This window comes from Pocillopora verrucosa, chromosome 1 (assembly GCF_036669915.1).
Source record: "Pocillopora verrucosa isolate sample1 chromosome 1, ASM3666991v2, whole genome shotgun sequence".
Classification (NCBI taxonomy): Eukaryota; Metazoa; Cnidaria; class Anthozoa; order Scleractinia; family Pocilloporidae; genus Pocillopora; species Pocillopora verrucosa.
In genome coordinates, this window is record NC_089312.1 from 20,912,797 (window position 1) to 20,934,703 (window position 21,907).

The 21,907-nt window shown below is 40.2% G+C and overlaps 1 protein-coding gene and 1 pseudogene across 2 annotated transcripts; both read right to left on the bottom strand.

Moving 5' to 3' along the window:
- Positions 1-1,977: 1,977 nt before the first annotated feature.
- LOC131790860 (mycolipanoate synthase-like) lies at positions 1,978-14,069 on the bottom strand (annotated as a pseudogene).
- LOC136281532 (patched domain-containing protein 1-like) lies at positions 14,044-20,430 on the bottom strand. Of its 2 annotated transcripts, none has more exons than XM_066168069.1 (2): positions 20,375-20,430; positions 14,044-16,135 (listed from the first exon to the last, which is right to left on the bottom strand). In XM_066168069.1, the coding sequence occupies exon 2, from the start codon at positions 15,808-15,810 to the stop codon at positions 14,044-14,046; it is 1,767 nt and encodes a 588-aa protein (XP_066024166.1). In that variant the 5' UTR covers positions 15,811-16,135; positions 20,375-20,430. The 2 variants fall into 2 exon arrangements, 1 of the variants encoding a protein (XP_066024166.1); XR_010717823.1 differs by lacking the exon at positions 20,375-20,430 and adding an exon at positions 17,428-17,561 and having other exon boundaries at positions 16,007-16,135.
- Between the last annotated feature and the right edge of the window lie 1,477 nt (positions 20,431-21,907).

Consider the following 21,907-nt stretch of genomic DNA (forward strand, 5'->3'; position numbering starts at 1 on the left):
ATGATATGGACCTACTTTTATTGTTTAACATCTTTCACATTTAGCCGTCCTTAGTGGTACAGCTGTGAATTTTGAGGAAATGTTTTAACTCTTCAAGTAGAACCCGGTGTCTATAATAATATTTTAAAGTGCTCTTCTATGGGGGGAGGGATGTTTATTCCTGTAAAGGAATAAAGCGATCGTTAGGTCAAGGGTACCCCCTGTTCATCATCGGTATAACAGCTACATGGAACAGCCATGAGGGCGCCAGTTTCCGTTGTTGTCGTAGAAATTGTGATGTAGAACGACATGGAACTCTCCCTTTTTACTTGCTGACAAACGACACCACTTTGGCTACGCGACGTTGCGGACCCATTTACCACATTACACAAAGTCGAAATTGACGCATTCCACCGGCGCGTCAAGGACGCTTTGGAAAATAACTGTATCTATGTATATGGTCAACCTGTATATAACGGTTACTTTTGGGAAATGGCTAGGTGACCCTTATATAAGGGTGCCGCATACTGACAGACATTTAAAAATTATGTAAAGATAATTACTCTTTCGCATTTTGTTAACAATAACAATTAACAGCGACACAAGAAATAAGAGAAAGGGCCCGCCTGTGCCGGACTTTTATGGAGGTCGAGTTTATTTAAGTTTTTGCTGAGTTTCGTTATAGGAAAGGCGTACAATGACACTCATACTTACCATGAAAGATTATTCATGACGAAAACATATATGTTATGGGTTACTGAGATTTCAGAACGCGAAACTTGATCCCATGTAGGACGCCATTGAGTTTCCTCACAATAAAATACAGTTCTCACGGTTCCTACTTTAGTTATGAGAGGGGAACTTTTGTTTGAAAACGATTATGTCGCGAGCATATTTTGGTCACAAGCAATGACATGTAGCATCTATAGTTGTATTCAGTGAGACCCCTACCCCAATAGCTACAATTTTAATAATAAGCCGTGACATAAAGTTTGTCATGATTCGCTAATGGTAATCCAGTTCGGTGACCGTTATGTTCAGGTAAATAATGATGGTGACATTTTGGATTCGGGAATCTAAAGGGTGACCGCCTCTTCTATGTACAAGTGACCTCTGTACACAGGTAAACTTCAAAGACTTGCGGTCCAGACCCCAACATATGGATTTGTTTATTTAGTTGAAAATAATAGATAACATCTCTGATTAAAAAATTATACAATTTTATTGATAATTAAAACAATTCAGTCTAAGACCTCATCGTTTTGCAGCGGTATCTTCAAGGCTTTTGTTCTCAGCTTACCTAAGTTTTAAAAAATTTGTATGTCTTACCTAATCAAAACGCTTTTCAGTAATGGAATATTATTGATTTGACTATGAAAAAATTTGCATGTTACAGATTTATTAAATGTATTCATACCAGGGCCAATGAAACGCTATTACCTATTAGAAAGGAAACGAGAGCCTCAAGTGAGGCTATGAAACAAAAAAAAAGGTCTGTTTGTTGTAACATCCTGATGAAGTTTATCAAGTTTACAGAATTATTATCACCCAAATTTGGGGCCTCAAAAAGGAAAGTGTATGACATTCTTTTAAAATTCAATCATCCAAAGGTAAATTTGAAGGTTTCGTACACGATGAAAGTTAGTTCCAATAACGAGGTATTCATGCTTCTGCAGAAGTTTCGTTTTTCCGTTTCTTTTTGTCCAAGCACAAGGAACAAGAGGGAATGGGGAGGAAAATAAAAAGGCGATAGGAAGTTTTCATCCAAGCCTGCACATTACTTTTGCCCAGCCAACACTTCTCTTGCTTGGCTTAACTGAGGAAAAGGTTACTACGCAAGCTTCTTGTCAATTAAATCATTCCGTTTTCATAAATTGGTCCAGTGCTTCTCAACTTTTCCAATAAAAAATATTTCAAAACGTTATATTCTATCTATCGATATTATCGCAAAGGATGAGGAGTGGTCGTCGAACGAGGATGCGATTAACATGTCAAATCTAAGTTGAAAAACGGTTTATTCATCTATTTATCGATGTTTTTTGAGCACAGTTCCTTAATGTAGGCCGGATAAAAAAGGTAGAAACTATAATTAAATTTTAAGTGTCCGTTGACACTGATACTTCAAACTTCAAACTAGCAAATTCATTCCTGAATACTACCGAATATCACGACTACATTTCTAGATAGTCAATAGCTTGACAGCGAACACAGCTTCTACCATATCGTAAAACGCTTTCAAGTCGGAATAATCACAAAATTCCAAATTATACACGCGGCGACTGATTGCAACAGAAGCAATGTGTCCCAAATTTCCACTTTCATAACCTCCAACTCTTCGTTTTCGCCAGGTATACTTCAGGGCACTGGAGACAAACCTTCCTGGCTGCACCATGCGAAGTTCTGAAAAACGTTGAATTTCATGAGTTATAAGCAAGATTCTATAATGCATGCGCATGCTGCAGGAATAAATAATTCTTAAGGATAGGGCCTGGAGTCTGGAGTTAGAATTACCTCGATCTCTTCTGTGGACCACCCCCTGCAGTTTTTCAAATTTCCCTAAGACAGCAATGGTATTCTTTGTGTCACGGGGTGCAGGGCGTCCGAATGAGGGCTAAGTGTGACAGTGAAGGTCGAGTATCTCGCCAAAAGCAAAGATAACAACCTGACAGGTATCAGACCTCATCTTTAACTTGAAAGTATTGGGTAAACAAATAGAAGAGGATCAAGTTGAGGGACTTTAACTTCCACATGGGCGTTATTGCCATGGTATTCCCTCTCAAGTAATTCTTCAATCGTTTCCTTGCCAAATCAGTTAACCCAGCATGATCTCCACTGATAAATTCATTGAAACAAAATACGAAATAAATGCGACACTCTTCTTAAGAGACCCGATGTCCAGATCTTAGACATAACTTCGGAGAGGTAAGACCTGTATGAGGGATTCGGTTTCAGCGCTTGATCTTCTTTTGACAAAGAAGCATGTTTCCTATCTCAGGGAATTCGTCCCAAGAAAAAATATTCACGAAGGACAAAAAGATTGATAAAGATGTGTAGACTAAAAAGTATATTTACCTTTCAGATCAATGATCTTTTTAGTTTTTTCGTTTTGAATTCCTTCTTCTTCGCCAGGTTTTGATCTCAGCTCAAGTTTGTGGGCATCTTCATGGAAAAATAGCATTCCATGATGCGGCATTTTGTTGCCTAGTATAACAGAAATTTGTTACCCATGAGATTCAAACAGGATACGTTTGTCTATGTCTAGATCTTGTTTTGAGGCAGATGTCTGACAGCTTATTTCGTGCATTGTAAAGAAAGAAACAATAAGCAAAATATCAAGTTTATGCACTTGTCTTGTAAACCTTTTTTTTTATACAACACTTTGCGATTTCAAGAAGTTGGACCAAAAGCATTAAGATGACAATGGCCAGCCATGAAAATAAAAAATAGAAAATACCGCATGGGCCAATTATAACACTGCAAAAACAATGTAAATGGCCTCAGGAGTGGGAGTTACAAAGGGAGTAACAAACTCATTCTCATTAAAACGATGACTTTTAGAGGAGCCATATAAGCAGCCAAAATCTAGAATACACCTTTAAAGAGGATATTATACCATCAAACAACGAGCGGAGGACAGGCCCTTTTCAAATTACCTTTTTTTGAGTGAAGGAACACGCCTACACCGCCAGAAAGTTTCCCCACGGCACGTCTTTGGTTGAACGTTCTGGGAGGTGTGGGGAATTCTGGAAACAACATGCGGTAGGTGAAGCCCAGGGCTGTTGCAAGGATACCACCAGTTACTTGTGCTTGAGGTAACTCACTTAAGGAGTAGTGGTCACCAGGGCACACGAGTACTGTGGTACCTTCATCTACCAACTGACTCCATTCTTCCCCGATGCCCCGTGATGTGGGATTACGGGGGAAAAATCTGCTGTTCTGACATCTGAGGAATGTGAGAGGACCTCGATAGCGAACCTATTAAACATAAAGCATGAAAAAGTTTACTTAAGTTATTTACTAATACTTAGTATGTTTCCAATAAATTGATAATGTCTCATGGCTTGATATTCTTCTCGTTGACCGAAGGGCATTTGGACAACTTGCCCCTTAAAACACAATTATATGGATATCGGCATTCAGTAAGGGTGCCTCTTACTTCAGCAGGCTGCCATTCTTGATGCGTCCTATTGGCAAAGGTTTGATTCCTCAGAAGAGCTTCTCTTAGGGTCCTTAAATTGTAGGTGCTAAGACCTTTCGTAAGGCTTCTTTTCTGCAACTCATCAATGATCCAGTCTTGAGTGTGTGTATCTCTAAGTTGTTTATATTCGTCAACATTCATCTTTAGGGAGTCTACTGCAAGCTTTTCCAAGTAGCTTTCGAATTGGAGCTGAATAGAGAGATTGACAGCATATGTTAATTTTTCTTGGGCACTAAAATATTAGAATACGAACAGATAACGCCTCCAAAAAGTGGTACACCGATTGGAACGGGTGGTTAACAAGTACGCCTGGATAATTCTCTAAACACCGTGGAGAAAATTCCTCTGTTTTACCTTACTTTTTGGGTTCGTCAAATAATGTTTTATTGTTCTCTACGAATTTGAAATCCACCCGTATAAATCATGATTCCTTGAAAAAGCATTCCTTACGCAGAGTTCACGAACAAAGAAATCGGAAGAGTCACACTAAACATAAATTCACCTGATGAGGCATGGGTACTACAATATGTCCACAAATCCTCAATTAAGGACAAAAATCCTAAAATTTATTCATTTCCTTTATGAAGATGTCTATGAGTGAGGTATTTCTAGTTTCAATGAAAACAATTTAAAACAACATAAAAGATTTACACAACTTTGAAATGTTTAACAAACCTGAACATGTCGCGATGGCAACCATCCGTCTTCCTTCGTGGAAAATAACCGAGTGGTTATGGTCCGTGAACGCAGTGACCAAGGAAATGTGTCAATCATTACAAGGAACTCCACCCTATGATTCTGTTCTGTTAACAGGGAAGCCATTTCGTACGCTACAAGTCCTCCATATGAATATCCCCCGAGAAAGTACGGTCCATGGCGCTGTTCGTTGGTGATCAGCTGAACGTAATGAGCGGCAAGCTCACGCACTCCACCCCAGTCCTCACTGATGACCGTAGGATCAGTAAAGCCCAGAGCATAAAAGGATACTAAGTCCTAGTAAAGACGAATAAAAGATGCGAGCCACACGATGAAAGTGTTTGAAACCTCTGACGTGTACTTTTATAAAGGGCAAGAGAAAGCCCAAATCAACGAAGTTTAAAGAATATGGAGTTGATCCGGAGGAGAAGAAATCATTATCATCTCCAGAATATGTGACCCCTGTAAACTGCGTCAAATAATTGTCTAGCCCCTTTCGCTACCGGGTCAAGCAAGGAATACTAAAGAGTCAGATACTTAAAACTTCAAGATCTTCTAAGATCTGGGTTGAGAAGCGACCTCGGCCTTATGGTCACCACAGGATTCACATTACCTTGAAACTATAACAACGACAGCAAAATATTTCTTTGGCTGTACAACTAAATGTAAAGTGACTGATAAAAAAAGATGTTGAAATGATGTTTATATCATTGGCTGAGGGGCTAAATAAATTCTATGACGGTCAGATACGCACCTGTCCTTGAAATCCGGTAGAAATGGGAACCAAATTCAACGCGTAGCGTAGGGTGAACACAGAAGAATTTTATTGCTGATCCCTCAGGAGTGTAAAGAGGTAAGACTTGAACCTCCTTCTTGGACGGCATGTCTGAAGTATTTGTTTCCTCCGATGACTGGGTTTGTCCGGGTGCAATTTCTTGGCTCTCGCTATTCTTCGGGCTGCTTGCTTTTCCACGAAGCCTGGCACTGATGTCCCTGGCCATTTTTAGTGTAGTAGTGTCAGGCTGCATGAAGTAGTAAACCTAAAGACAAGAGTTTCAAAAATTACAAGTTTCACATGCATCGACGTTTCGATTGAACATAATTCACTACCGTACGTTAAAATTTGATTAAATATTCACTATTTCCAGTTACGATGAATGATTATAGAAACTTTTCATTCGATTAAACCATCCACACATATGAGGGCATGATCCTTATATGGGTATATAGGGGTGTATTTAGTAGTATCGATGGTTCAAGAGAATCGTCTCTCATTTGAATCGAAATGAATTGTTCTTAATTGGAGTATTTCCTAGAACAATGCTGCTATGCAAACTAAAAGACATTTTGGTTACAAGATACGTATAAGGATATTCCAACGGGACTTTCTTAAATGCACCAGCTGGGAAAATTATAAATTCATTGTTTTTCAGTTATCTAATGACATACACACCTCAAAAGAGACCTGCAAGTTTGACTCAAGCAGCATCTTCAGAGTCAAAGCTGCAGTGGAGTCAATACCATAGCTATACAAGCTTTTGTTTAGATCCGTCTCTGAAAGCGATGAACTGCCTGTCAATTCCGCAACCGAGATGCGAACATACTCAACGATAAGTTCGCCTTTCTTATCTGGGTCCTTCTCTAACCGAATTCTTTGCAGTAAAGACTCTGCTGTGTTAGTTCGGCTCTCAGAAACACTGATTTCTGAGGTGAACATTGAGAGTCGGGGCGTATTTTGTAGTCCGGTATTACTGCTGATATACCGAGGCCAGTCCACACCAAATAAAGAGATTTGGAAACGGCTCGGCTCCTCGGTCAAAACCTTGGCCATCAGATTGACTCCTGAAAAGTAATCGAAAATCTTCCATGGAAACTACTGATGAACAATTTTTTCTCTTAACGTACAAAAAGCAGTCGCCTTTCATACAGGGGAAATAGGTAAGACTGGGTACTTTGAGAAAAATTCCAGTACGTGGCTTACGTTTTGATAAGTAAAGAATGTCGTCTACTGGCTGAAAACCGTCAGCTGCCGATCTTAAACTAATGTCACCCGGAGTGAACCGCTTCTTCATCTACGCTTGTAAAACGCTCATTTCTCTCCCTCGGCTTACCTTGTAGCATCAAGAGCAGTGGACACAACTATTCTCTCACAAACTATATGAAAAGCCATGTTCATTTTCATTTACTTTCACTATTCTCAACGATATAATTTTTTTGTCTTTTAAATCCATTAATTATTACCCATGAGAATAATCAAATTCATATACAAAACCACCATTAGCGTGTTACAAAAATCATATTTACCATCTCTGGCGTTTATGAAGCCCAGTCCTCCAACTGCCATCAATTTTGCAATATTACTCTGCCGTTGCATCACACCAGCTCCACTGATTGGTCCCCAGTTTATCGAAAGTCCGGGCAAACCGAGTACCTGTCTTCGATACTGGGCAAGAGAATCTTGGAAAGCATTACAGCCTGAGTATGACGAAGATGCCACGATTCCAACAACAGATGCCATAGATGAGAACATAACAAAGAAATCTAGATCCATCTCCAAACTCATTTGGTGTAGTAAAAAGGAACCTAGAAGAAATATCACACTTACAATCTCCATTTCATTCATAAAATCAAGATATGTTATGTAATACGTTATCCAGATAATAATATATACACAATCCAATTTAAAGAAATGAGAATAAGTAATTGATAGTGCTTAAGTGTCTTTGAATCTTCAGGTACACTTAGTTTTCGTAGTTAGTTTGGGCTTCTTTCACCTATGGTAAACAGGTATGATCGTGTGTGTTTAGGTGCACTCGAACTTTCATCGCACTTTTATCATATATTAATACAAGATGAAATGGAAAACAAACACAGAGTAGAAGTTGAATGATTATTATTTTATATTTATAAGTGTTGAAAGGTATAACTCAATTTTTTTGAATGATTATTATTTTATATTTATAAGTGTTGAAAGGTATAACTCAATTTTTTTGGGTCAATCAAATATACAAAGGATGTTAAAGGAAATATTAAAGTAGTGCCGATAGTCACCTTTGATCTTAGGACCCATAACTTCTGTGAAACTTTCAAATTTCCAATCTTTGATGTATTCGTCTCGGAGAACCATAGCAGAATGTACTATTCCAGCTACACTTGGAAGAGACTGGAGCTGCTTTTGTAAGGAAAACATTTGCTCTTGGCTGGAGATATCAATCTATAAGACAAAATAGAAAACAGTCTTTAAAATTCTTGGCGTGCGTTGTGCTTCAGGTAAAGTTACTTTCCAATTATTGTACAAATGCAACTTAGCATTTCTAGTTGCGAAAATGAAGTAGTAACCGTTTGACTATTGACTACCATAAAGGTAACGCACCAAATTACCTGGAACGTATAGAACTTTGCACCTGTCTTCGTCTCTAAATATCGTACTTTTTGATACTCGGTATCTGAGAGCTTGGAACGACTAATCAGTCCTATAGCCTTTGCTCCATTCTCGGCCATCCAACGCGCCACCTCAAATCCGAATCCTCTGGTCCCCCCAGCCACTAGGTACGTTCTGTTTTCTTTCAGACCACACACATCCAGACCTCGTGGAAGCACGGGGATCGTTAGAAGATCATTGCCTCCTTCAGATGGTGCAAAAGAGTGAACCAGAAAAGAAATGCCTCGAAATTCTCTCAGGACCCTTTTTGGAGGTGAGTCTTTCAGAGTGGCTTTGTTTGCAGCTTCAATTGCCGTGGGTATGTCTGTCGATAGCAACTTGAGTTCCAGAAGCTTTTGCAGAACTCCACTACCTTTCAGCAGCTCTAGACTCTCTAAGCTGAGCTTTTGATAAGTCTTCGGTGATCGGATGATATCTGAAATGCTTTCTCTTACATAAGGACGTTTTTCTTTGCAGGGAACACGACGGCACCATCAAATTCGGCTCCCAAGATAACGACTTTTCTTCCTTGTTTAAGACGTCGACTGCTTTTTTGGAGAGCGTACGGAGAGGGTGGGTAGAAAAACAAAACTGCATCAAAAGCGTCGATGGAATCATTTTCACAACTAGTGAGACTCTGATGTGCTAAACTCTTTGCTCCCAGCTCTCGAAGGGTGGATTCTGTCACCGATTGGCAAGTATCATAATACTTCATGACCCAATGCTTTTGCAAGGGCAACTGCCACAGGCCCAGGGCCACGGTGAGCCTGATGAATCAGTAACTTCTTCTTTTCTTCCATCGTTCCTATCCGTTGTAGGGCGTGAAAGGCTATGGCAAGGCAGGCAGGGATGTATGTTGCTTGTTCTTGCGTCAAAATAGCTGGCTTTACAAAAATGTTCCTGACTTGCATGGGAACGGAACGAGAAACTCGTCCAGACGCCATAACGCCGCACACAACGTCTCCAATTTGTATCTGATTACTTGCAGCTTCCCTTGGTAGATGAATCACCTTTCCCACGGTGAATACACAAGCATCTGGTTTGGCTACATCAAGTATTGACTCAGAGGGTGTCCAGCAATAAAGCAGTTCTACTGTGACCTCAGAGGGCGATGGCCTCGAAAAACTCCTCTGGCGAAAGCAGACCTTCCGTGAAGCAGGAATGGATGACAAGTATAAAGAACCCCAGTCGCTAACATTACTGTGTATTGTGGGCTGCTCGGTGCAAATATTTGATCTCACAACGCGATTTATGAGCCGCTTTCTATCTCGAAAGGCAATCTCTTCTTCCATACTATCGCCAAGGATTTCAGAAAGAAGCAAATCTATCTCATCATTATCATTTTTGTCGCCAAGATCAATCGTGGTAATCCTAAGATCAGATTCTTCGAGCTTTGCTGTTCTGCGAAGACCCCAGAATGTAGAAGCCCAAGGAATGGAGTCGTTGTGAGATTTCGTTGTGGTACTTAGGAGCTGTGTACTTTCAGACACGAGCAGAAGCCGAGAATCGAGAAAATGGTTTCTTGTAAGCTGCTGAATTAAGAAAACTGAGCTGCTGAAGGTGAGGTTTTGTACTTTTTCGATAACATCGAAATTGTTTGGTAGGAGAGTGGTTTCTACTGGCCACAAGTTGACGACTTTGAGCTTGGATGAAGGGATCGAATGTAGGGCAGTAAGCTCTCTGCTGATTGTTTCTTTTGTTTCTGCATCAAAAAATAGAGCATTGGGTGGATCAACTGGGATTACATTGACTCTTGCAGCGTGAAGCTTGCCGATTAGGATATCTGAGAAAGGGGAGCTGTCCCTGAGAAGAAGACAGGTCAAGTTTGGCGCCATTGCTCTTTGTCCTTGTAAATTCTCTTCTATCCACTTCATTTCATAAACAAGGCCATCAGAAGTAAATCGGCGTGGTGTGCTGTTCAATTCTGCGATACGGAACTCTCTCATAGTTAGTAAAACCCTTCCAGATGGACTCATAAGCGTGATGTCGAATTTTGCGAACTCTTTGGCATCCTCAACGACGTGACAATAGAGTTGATTGGTATTTGGAACATGGTACAGCGTGATGCCCTTAAATCCCACCGGTAAAACAGACTTTTCATCAGTAGCTGAGATTCCAAGTGGGATAAAGCAAGACTGCAGACACGCGTCCAAAATGGAGGGGTGGACAACATAATTTTTACTTTCTGATTGAACGATGGCTGATTCTTGGATATCGATCAGACAAAGTCCCTCTTGCTCGCGGTGCCATGTCTGTTTGATGATGGAATAGGCACCACCATACTGAAAGCCATACTTTTGAGTTAATTCTCTGAATCCTTCAATCGGCACCTCTTTCATATTTCTGATTAGCTCGTTGACGGCTGGGCCAACTTGATTGCAAGCTGTAAAAGGCCAAAACGGGGTAATGTCTCCTTTTAATTTCTATGTGATAGTTATAGTCTGTTTCAATCATGACTATAAATGGGTGGATAAATAAATAGGCTATAAATGGAGAATCGCAAACGCATTTGAATATTATAATACCTTCTTCCTCGCTGTTTGCTTTTGTGTCCAAGAAATCGACTGAGATGTTTCCACTACTCAAAATAATTTCAGACTGGTCGTCCTGCACGCTTGTAATGTGAAACTGAGCCTTGTCTATTTTGTCGGTCTTTAAAAGGCGAAGTCGTAAGGATCTAACCTAAAGAACAAAGGATAAAAAGTTGCGATAAACTCAACCTAGCTGATATGGCTTGTCTCTAATTTATGTGTATACTACGCTTACCTGTGTTTCAGGAAGAGTGAGAAAACTTGAAAGTTTCACATCACCAAGTTCCAGGCCAGAAGTATGTACGAATTCGTCCTTTACCATTGCAAAGGCCATCTCCAGGGAAGCAGCCCCGGGCATCACGGCACCTCCTTCAATAAGGGCGTGGTCCTTTAGGGATGGAAAATTGAAAAGGTCAATCTCAGTCTCCCAGCAGTGCAGGCCTGAGTATAAATCGGTCATTTTGACTTGTGCCAGATAAGGATGTGTTGGCTTCCATAAGGTTTCCTTAGAGCTAATTGGGTGGACTGTTGATTGCGGTGGTTGTTCCCTGTACCAAAAGCTGTTTTCCAGCCATGGAGATGTTGGGGACCGGATAAACCTGGCTGATTGGCTCCCCTGTACCAAGGTCCAGTCTACGGGAAATCCCATGGTATACAATCTGCATATTGTGTTCTGAAGAAAGCATCTGTGTTGCTCCTTGATGGGCACTCTCTTACGTGGAAGAGTTGCGACAACAACGGGCCTTTCCTTTTCCGTCAAATTCTCCTGAAGAGCTATCTGTTTTACGTAGTGGGCAAGAATTGGCTGCGTGCTGATCTCAATTATCTGCTTGTAACCATCTTTCAGTAGATGTTTCATTGCCGAGTAGAAGCGAACAGGACAGCGTATATTTCGCCACCAATAGTCGCTGTTTAACTGCTGAGCCGAGACAACTTCGCCTTCAACGGTAGAGTACATTGGAATCTTCGATACTTGAGGGTTTAGCTGTATCCTTTTCATAGCTGCCTAAAATGGTCTCTTGATGGGTTCCATGTGTGAGCTGTGAAATGCACGATTTGTTCCAAGAACACGCCAGAAAACTTTTTTTGCGTTCATCGAAAGATGTTGTCCCAGTGCCTCGATGGACTGCGACTCACCAGCTACAGTGACGCTTTTTGCATCATTAACTGCCGCTATGTCAAGGGTGGCGCTTAACCTTAGATTGAAAAGCAGTTCCCTGGCCTTTATCTCAGGCATGCCCAGGGCAGCCATACTTCCATTGCTTGGGCATTTGTCTTGAAGAGTGGAGCGAGTTAGTACCAGCTGAAGTGCTTCCTTGACAGTGATGATTCCAGCAACACAGGCAGCTGCGAACTCTCCTAAACTGTGACCAATAACAGCAGACGGATGGACTTTCCAGGACTTAAGCAGCTGTGCGGTTGCGTACTGTACAGCGAACGTGGCTGGCTGGGCAATGTAGTTTTCTGATATTCGCGAGATGTCTTCTGGTGCCATCAATTCGTCTTCAAGTGACCACGTCTGTCCCATATCTCTCAGTAAGCTGCTAACAGTCAAAATTGCCTCTCTGAAAGCAGTTTCGCATTCCATTAACTGCCTTCCCATGGCATACCATTGTGATCCCTGACCCCCAAACATGAAAACCAGTTTCCTATCGCTTGAGGTCACCTCAGCATAAGAAGCGGTCTTTTCCCAACCAACGGAGTCATCAGCAAAAGCTTCTAGTGACTTCGATGCTTCGAAAGGAGGCCCAAAGGCAACTGCCAGGCGATGCGGATACTGGCTTCGACGTTCGTTCAACGAGAAACATAAGTTTTCCACAAAGTGTTCATTCATTTCTTCAGCGTTGTCTTTAATCCACTTGGAGTAAAGGCGTGACAGCTTTTTAAGAGCTTCTAGAGAACGTGCTGTGATAGTAAGAACGTTATTCTTGCGTTTGAAGTTTTCCACTTGGAAGCCTGGTGTTGCTGTAGCTTCGCGAAGAATAACATGCACATTTGACCCACCAAAACCGAACGAATTAACGGCTGCTATTCGCGGTTTTCCCTTTTCTGTTTTCCAAGACTCACGAGTTTGTTGTAGAATAATCCCTTTTTCTTCAAGCTTTAGTTTGGGATTCAACACCTTGACGTTGATGGTGGGTACAAAGGTCTTGTTTTTTATCATCAGGGCGGCCTTAATAAGTCCAGCAAGACCAGAAGTAGATTCCGTATGATTGAGATTAGATTTGACAGAGCCAATTCTCAATTTTCGTGAAGAATTTGCGGCCAGGTTGGAGTAGGGATCTGCTATGGAGTTGACTTCCACTACATCACCAATCGCGGTACCAGTTCCATGTGCTTCGAAGTAATCCACGTCTTCTGCGGCCACTCCTGACTGCTCTAGCACGCTTCTTGATAACTGAGCTTGCATCTTGGCACTTGGAGCGGTGATCGGGACAGCATTTTGACCGTCGCTGTTCATTCCACATGCAAGGATCTCGCAATATACATCGTCTTTGTCACAAAGAGCATCCTTTGACAGTTTGAGTACAACCGCTGCAAAGCCCTCTCCGCGTCCATAACCGTCCCCAGAAGCATCAAAACTCTTACAACGGCCATCCGGGGCAAGAAGTCCAGCCATACTGGATATTATCTGCATGGAATGGTTAAGGACGACATTAGGTGCGCAAACGATAGCTATATCGCAATCATCGTTATGCAGGCTATCATAAGCTAGTTTAAGAGCAGTCAGCGATGAGGAACATGCTGTATCCACGGCAATACTTGGTCCGGTCAGATTAAGGCAAAATGACACTCTGTTGGCAAGAATAGATGCTGTTATCCCTGTTGAGGTATACTGATTGATGTAGGAGTAATTTGAGCGGTCTGCCAAAAGAGAACCGTATTCGATATTCATCACACCAACAAAAACACCTGTTCTACACTTTTGTAAGTCTTCAAGCCGCATTCCTGCATCTTCTATTGCCTCGTAGGCTACTTGAAGGAGTATTCTTTGCTGAGGGTCCATTGCACGTGCCTCTTGATTGGAGATACCGAAGAACCTGTTGTCGAAAGTCTTAATTTCTTCCAAGTAGGAACCATTGATGGCACAAAGGCGTCCATTTACGAAACGCTTGGGGTTGTAGAACTCAACAAACGCTTTATGCTGCTGTGTTCTGTTCTCGGGAAACGCACGAATGGAGCTCTTTCCTTGTTCAAGCAAGGCCCAAAAGAGGTTCTTACTGTGAGCACTCGACGAGGTCATCTATCTTGAAAAATTCTTTGGAGATTGGGACGCCTTTCAAGGAGGACTGTTCATGTAAATCACTTCTCAGTGTCCTAAGGGCTTCTCGCAATCGGTTGTTCAGTGTCATCCTCAGATGAACTCGAGACGCCGATATTTTAACAAGAGATGTAGAATCTTCTAAAAGCAGGTCTTGTCTAAACAGCAAACTCTGGGAATTTTTCAGGAAAAGTTCCAAGCACCAGTGAAACTCTGAATGTGAACAGCTCATGTTTTGATGTTTGACCCACTGTAGAAAGCCTGCCATCCAACAAAGGGACTTTCCTTTACTGTAAGCGGCCTCTTCCAGTTTTTTACACGCTGACATTACTTGATTTTGTACACTTTTTAGTGAATAGTCGACTTCCTTGGAGAAAACGATGCTCACATCAATTTCGTTGCTTAGGAACACTTGTCGTGCCTTATTAAACTGCTTGAAGTTTTCACTCCGATAGCGCAACTGTGTGTTACGCGTTCTGTCTCCAGTTTGAAAAGCGGAGAAAACAACTAAAGTGATGAGAAGGGCAAAGATTCCGAGGGAGAAAATTTTGCCGCCGGTGGATGTTATTTTCCGAGCCCATTCTTTTAGAATGCGTTGCAGTCTTGTCTTATGGCACTGTGAGAGTCTAAGCTCAACGCTTCCAAATTCAGAGATGGACAATCTTCTTTCACATGTAGTCGCACAGGGCGTGTTCACTTTCTTAAGCTTTCTTTCAAAATACATCAACACAATGATTGTGATCACAATAGAAGCAGAAAATGTTACATAAGCAACAAGTGTTGCAAAGGAAAAATTGGAAATGGCATTAAAAGAGGATTTAATTCCCACTCCATAAAGAGCTGCCCCACAAAGCGCAGTCATCATAGCAAGAACCCCTGTTCTAGCCAGGCAATTTCCCACGCGATGTTCAGGTGATGGCACCTTTTTTTGCCTTTCCCATTCCATGAGGTAAAGTACCACGTCTGTAGTTTCTTTCCCCAATAGTAAGAAGGGTATAAAGAGGCACGTTGAGGAAAAGGCAGAGTTTGTTATGGAGACAACACCTGCAGAGCAGGTTAAAGGAAAAGCAAGAGAAGAGAACATCAGGAGGACTGCCCTTAAACAACTGGCATTGGTAGAAGTAAAGCGTATGACAGTGAAGACAAGGACAGCAATCGCTACGACTGAAAAACAAAGAGGCCATAGCTCTGGTTTCAGTATATCTTGCAAGGCATCAGTCGCTGTTCTCTCAGTCTGGTAAGAGAGTTTTGCACATTTCATGCGAGGACCCATTGAATCAAGGAGATTGCTAAAGGAGGCTTCAAACCTTTCTATGTCTTGGTAGTCTTCTGTGCTGGTTGTCTTTCTTACGAAGTAAATAGTTCGAAGAGCGTCGGCACGGGCAGTCAATTGATCTTTGTTCCGTTCTATGTGGAAATTGGCCAGCATTTGCTGATAGGAAGAATTAAATGTTTTTCCAGAGGAAAGAACATTAGTAGGCTTTACCAACTCGCGAGCCAGGATCGAGGAAAGATTTTTTAATTTTTGAAAATGCGTTCCGGCTAACTCAAGAGGATTGCTGATCTTGCAGCTTTTCTCTGTGCTTCTTTGTTGGGCAATTGGCGATTGCTGCCTGAAATATATATTGGCGTAACCGCCGATATTTACTATGGTTTTGTGAACCATAATGGCGTCTTTTAAACATTCTTCACTTAGATTGCTGTCCCCATTCCTGGATATCATAATTACTTGTTCTTGTCGTGCCTCAAGAATCGGAAAGAATTGTGCGGAATCATGCGAGTCTTGTCTGGATTTGCTGTTGGCGAAGGTAAAAAGCTCAATGGTGGGCTGCTCAACATTCAGGCGAATGAATCCGAGGCAGCTTCCAATCAAAACAATGAACGAAACCAGAAGAACTGCCAATGGTCTGCGTGCAAGGAAATGCCCTAATCTTTCGAAGGCTCCTTGATAAGCAGTAAGAAGAAGAAATGCTTTGATTCTTCGTCCTGTGGTGATAGCCCCGCACCCTTGGAGGCGTTTTTTACGTTTCTTGTGAACTGCATAGGACCTAGGCGCAAGAACGGGATGTTGTGAAGCGAAAGCGATATCATATTAAAAACTTAGGCGTCAAGTCTTTTTCTAATTATTGACAAAAGGAGGTCTGTATTTTTTTCTTCAAACCCCTAGATTTGTCGTAGAATGTCAGTTCTCTCAAAGTCCAGCTAGTGCCCAGTGTCAGGGTTGGCGAGCGTAATAGGAGACCACCTAGCTACATTTTTGTACTATGTTCGCATTTTTTAGTTCAATCCAAATTGAAGATATTTGTACTTGAAAAGTTGTTAATCCTTTTAACTGCGAGATTCTAGGTGGGGCCAAACGCTTATGGGATGAAAAAGAGTATTAGCTTTTAAAAGGGAAATTGTACCAAAAAAATATTACCGATGAGCGAAATGCGTTTATGCAAAACCAACGTACAGAAAAGCGGTTTCCTTGACACAAAAAAGAAGCGTCTCCCTCTAGTTGCAAAAGCTGGGTATCTGATCGACTTCGTTTTGTCAGTCAGTTGAAGTCATTATCCGTCATTACGCTGCTCAGTTTTACTAACCTGAACAAATAATTATGGTACAAAAGAAGCACTGAGAAAAAAGGCAAAGTAAATTTTCCAGGAGCGTAAATTTATCATATTAACAAGCAAAGTTTTCTTTCATAAACACCCAATGCATATCAAAAATTGCACTCTCGTGTTTTTACCTAGACTTATTTAACAATTGGTGGAAAAAACTTTCTTTACAAAATAGGAATCCGTAACTAGAAATTTAAGGCTTCTGTTAGAAAGCAAGAAAATATTGACCGACCCTTACTTCATTAGGTAGGTCCAGTTAAAGACATATTTCACCATCGACTTTTGTAGGTCGATATTGTCTCTCTTCAAACAATTACCGGATTGTGAGCTATCTTGCTCAAAATAATTATGTCAGGAAAAGTAGGTTTCTGGATATAGGACTTGCGATCTGATGATCTGTTCCCTAATAAGGTGTTCTTACTTCATAAGTGAACTTTTGCAATTTAAGTCGTTATAGATGCGTAAAAATTTCAGTGTGTGCGAGGAGCTCTTTAAAGAAATCGAGTTCACAGATCACTTTGTATATGGTTAAATCACACCTTTCCTAAGGCTTTGTCTAGCATAAAACATTTAACTTTCGGTTCGGTTTTGCGAATTTTGCAATTTTTCTTTGAAGGACACCATATTATACCTAACCAGAAGCTTATAATCTTACGGCTTCTGATCTGACTGAGTTAAAAATCTCGGCAAATGCGAATTCAATTTCCGTTTTCTAAATAAATATAAGCCCTTTTTACCTTATTCTTATTGGATCAACATGTTCCACGTCAGTCTGTTCCTGTACCAAATTTCATAGCTATTGATCCCGAAATCAATTAAAGTAAGATGAAAAATTCTTTTCACCTTAGACGTGCCCGCCATCTTGCAAAAAATATCCAAGGCGTTCTATGTTAGGCTTTCGCAAGCTAAGGAAGACTAGACACTGAACTTCCCAGCAGGCCCTGGGGCTTTAGAAAATTTTGTTATTGACCAATTTGAACACGTTTTCTGGTTATACCAAATTGTATTTGGTTGATTAACGGCAATTTTTTTTATTTAAGCATGTTGAATCATGATATTGCAAAAGAAAGTAAAACGTGACCCTGATATAACAGTGGAAAAGAAATAATAAATGGTGAAAGGAAAGCCATCTTAGTAAAGAAAGTTTAGATTGCTTAAGTAACTTTAGGAGGGTCACGTTGCTTTCAGTTCTCATAAGTCACCTCATGGTTCCTTCATTCGCCTAAAGTTGCAGCAGCTTAAGGTCGCAAAATAAGCCTTAGCACTTAATGCGTCTAGGAATGGTTCGAAGATATTCTGGCTCAAAGGTCAAGTAACCGGACAAAACAGAATGATTCACACATTGATAAGATTAAAGTTATGAATACATTCTAGTCAAATATCAAACATTTTGTCACACATTTTTCATTATATTTTAACTCAATAGACAGAATGAAAGTCAATTTCAATCTAATTTTCTGCATTTTTTTAAAGAATCCTATATTTATCACGAAGAGCAGAGGTCTGAGACAACTTCAGAGATTCATATCCTAAAATCTTGAATCATCCTAAAATCTAGAAGCAAGGCGGTGATAGTCACAGTTTATAAAGATTTCCTTGGGCAGATGAATAAACTTATCTAGGGATGTATGTAGAGAGGTAACTATAGAAATCAACGTTCCACATCAAGAGAATATATTCTCCTGTCTACATTTATCACTTATATTGAAAATGGACAGTGTAATTCAATTGTAGAAGCACAGAAAGAAGTAATCCTTAAAAATCAAAAGATACCTGGAAGATAACGAAAACTTCTCGAAGTTTATTCTTTGAATTATTGGAAGGAGTAGATGGGAAACTCATTTTATTTTGTAGCTTTAATGACACTTGTAGAATACCGATCTACTTTCCAGCTTTCCTCATGGCATCATTTACAATGAGAACAGTCATGAAGAGGTTAAAAAAATTGTTTGCAGGTATGATATAATCATACACAAATAATCTGTTTGTGATAAGCTCTTTGTTGCAGAGGGTTTAGCCAAAACCTGATACTAACACACAAACTTTGTTCCAGAACTAAAGATTTTTGAAGGCAGACACATACCCAGTCCAGCAAATCATTGTTGGCGCGAATTTTAAGCTCGCTAAAGACTTTTTCTCCAACAAAGTGAACAGTTCCCTTTACAAAGCTCCTTGATGATTATGTCTTTATTCTAGCGGAAAGGAAGACCACCCCTCACTGTAAAAGCTAACAGCCTCAAAGTAGACATTTCGAACCAATGAGGGAATGAAAAATAACCTACCCGGCTCTACTGTTGTCATAATAGAGACAAAATCTAATAAGAACTTTTGAAATACTTTATATTTTTGTGTAGGTTAAATCACTAGTGTTTATTGAAGGTTCTTTTCAGTCTGTCCTCCATGTTTATGTGTTCATAATCATCACTGTTTTAAGTGAATCATTTGCTCGAAATGTTTGACTCACCATCACCGTGAGTTTCTCATTTTATGAGTATTTGTCTTAGTAAGGAAGTTTATTTCAGCTAGAGGTTAAGCTTTTCTTCTTGTTTCATGTGTGGCATTTATTTCCACACTATTATCACGGATATAACACAGGTAAAGTGGACGTTTATCAGGTGTGCTAAACGTTTACTCTGACAGATGATCGACAACTTTACAGCTTAGAACACAAAACAGTGAGCATAAAAATCACGTCAAACGAAACCTTGCTTCGAGTCACCCTTGTCGGAACTTCAAATAAACGGAGAAAGCGGTATCTCGTGAAAAAAAATGATCCCAGACAAATACTAATATAATATATGCGAAACAAAACAACAACAGCATTTTAATATATCTGCACATATGTCGATCTTGCGAGAAGGCAATGACGTTTTAGCTTACTGAAGTAAACTTCAAAGAATTGAGCAGTAATATTGCCTTTAAAAAGAGTCACCAAACGCCATCTTTAAGTATATGAAATTAGAAGTTTCCTTTCACAGAGAGCCATTTAATTAGCGGGTTAAATGACGTTTCGGTAAAAGAGAATATAAACAACCCCGAGCTGCAAAAACACGATCTTAATAAATTACAAAAAATAGGAAGTAAATGTATGACGAATAGAAACATTTAACGATTTTGTGATTTTAGGTTAGATTAAAGCTACATTTCGTCGAAAAATGTGAATTAGTTATCTCTTTTCGCGGTAATTGGTAATGTAAACAACTTCGGAAAACCCAGTGGGCCGTAACCAAGTTTGGTCATTAAAACATTCGACAAAAACCAGACAGCAGCCATTTAAACGACAGCAGAATATAGAGGTAAACATGTTCACTACAGGAGTAACCTCGTTACATGTTGGAGAAGATTCACGGAAAATACAAAGCAGTGTTACTTGAAGTAAAAATAATACTTGAGGAGTGAAATGCTATGAAATAAGGTGAAAGTTATACAGTAGAAAAGGAACGGACATCTGTCAGGCCGATGAAATTTTAGCTGAATTAATACGTTCTAAATATTAAAAAAAAGGTCGCGCTGTCCACTACAATTATTAACCCGGAAACGAAACACTATATCTTTTAAAATAGCTTCTTGCTGGTTGTAAACAGTGCTAGTTGATACTGATTGGCATTACTGAATCAACTTGGCGTGCATTTTCTTTAAAAAAATCATCTATATGACCAGGTGTCTGATAAAAAGCACACCTACCTTTCTCCTGGCTTACTTGAGATATCGGTAAGTGCAACACCTGCCTCAACTTCCGCCATTAGAAAACGATTTGTGGTGAGTAATCGACGTATTCCTTTGATATGAATCCAAATGAAAAAAAATGGTACTGAGGGGAAAACCACCTATGATTTATACCTTCAACATAACGCGGAAGCTTTGAAGGGCATAGCAATAGAGGAACAATGGTAGAATTGTGATCATCAAAAACTTTTTTTATCGATGTAACGGGGTCATAGCTTTTTTTCCTTGTCAGATTTTCATGCTTTGTTGAAGGGAGGAAGGCGGATGAGCTGTGATATCCCATTCGGGCCGCTCCATGAAAAATAAGCGTCTATTTTGCTGCTGAATTTCCCAATGTAGGTTTAATTTCACTTTTGGTAACATGTCAGTGTGCATTTTATGTTCTGGAACGTCCTATTAGGTCTAATATGGATCAGCTCATTTGCTGTAAGCACACATTTCCCCCTCATTTACTCAAGAAAGGTAAGTGAGAAGTACGCGCCTCTCTTCAGTATTTCCTGACAAGTCTGCTCTATTGTTTGTTATTATTTCCAAACACAATGCGATAGCTGTAAGTAAATTTACTGTGCGAAATATTTTAATCCCGAATGATACTCTTCGTTAACTGGCAAAACAACTTAATTTGAAAGAGAAGTTGAAGGGAATCGAATCAAATCACATTTTTGTGCTGGAGGCGGGTAATCACAAACGTCGTATGCTTTTCATGTTTGCTTCAGGGGAAAAATTGACTGTTCACAGCGTATGGTAACGACCACATTTTATTTCTTGGATATGTACTCCCTAAACACCATTCAGTGTCTAGTCTGTGGACTATGCAAGAAAGGTTTGTTATCCACGGTCAAGTTAATCAACCGATGAATCGATCTCTTAATAAAGTGAAAATTTGGTTTGTGCCTCTTGCTTGATTTTTGCTGCACGAATAAACGGTTCATCCTCCTGATATATTGCCCACAAGCAATTCAATTGGCGAGCTTGATCCCTAAGAAAGAAGCAGCATGGTCCGCGCTTTCTCTTTCTGTAATGTGTTATCGGGCTCATAAAAGCCAGGGATAACACTGCGAATTCAATTTATTCATTTGCGTTCTTAATGATCCATGAATACTGAGACTCTTCTGACTTTCAAAAGAAGCTAACAATATGCATAGAGTAACAAACTTGTCTTTAAAGAAAATCGGTAAAGTCCACGAAATCTCTAACTCTGGTTCACGCCGCCCAAAGTGCGGCGAACGTGATTTTCTCTGAGAAAGATATGCAAGTTATGATACTTTAAATTCGGAATTAAGGGCAAAAAAATCATTCGCACGTGTCAGGAAATAAGTTAATTTTGGGTGTCTGAGTCACACGAATTATTTGGTTGAACAATTCGAGCGCCGGGAAACATTTCACAGCTGCGCTTAACTTGACTCCCGCGTTACGGAAGGAAAAGACTTGCAACTCATTAAAGTCTACTAAAAAGAGTGAAAAGATGGAAAGAAGCGTTCACACCGAACA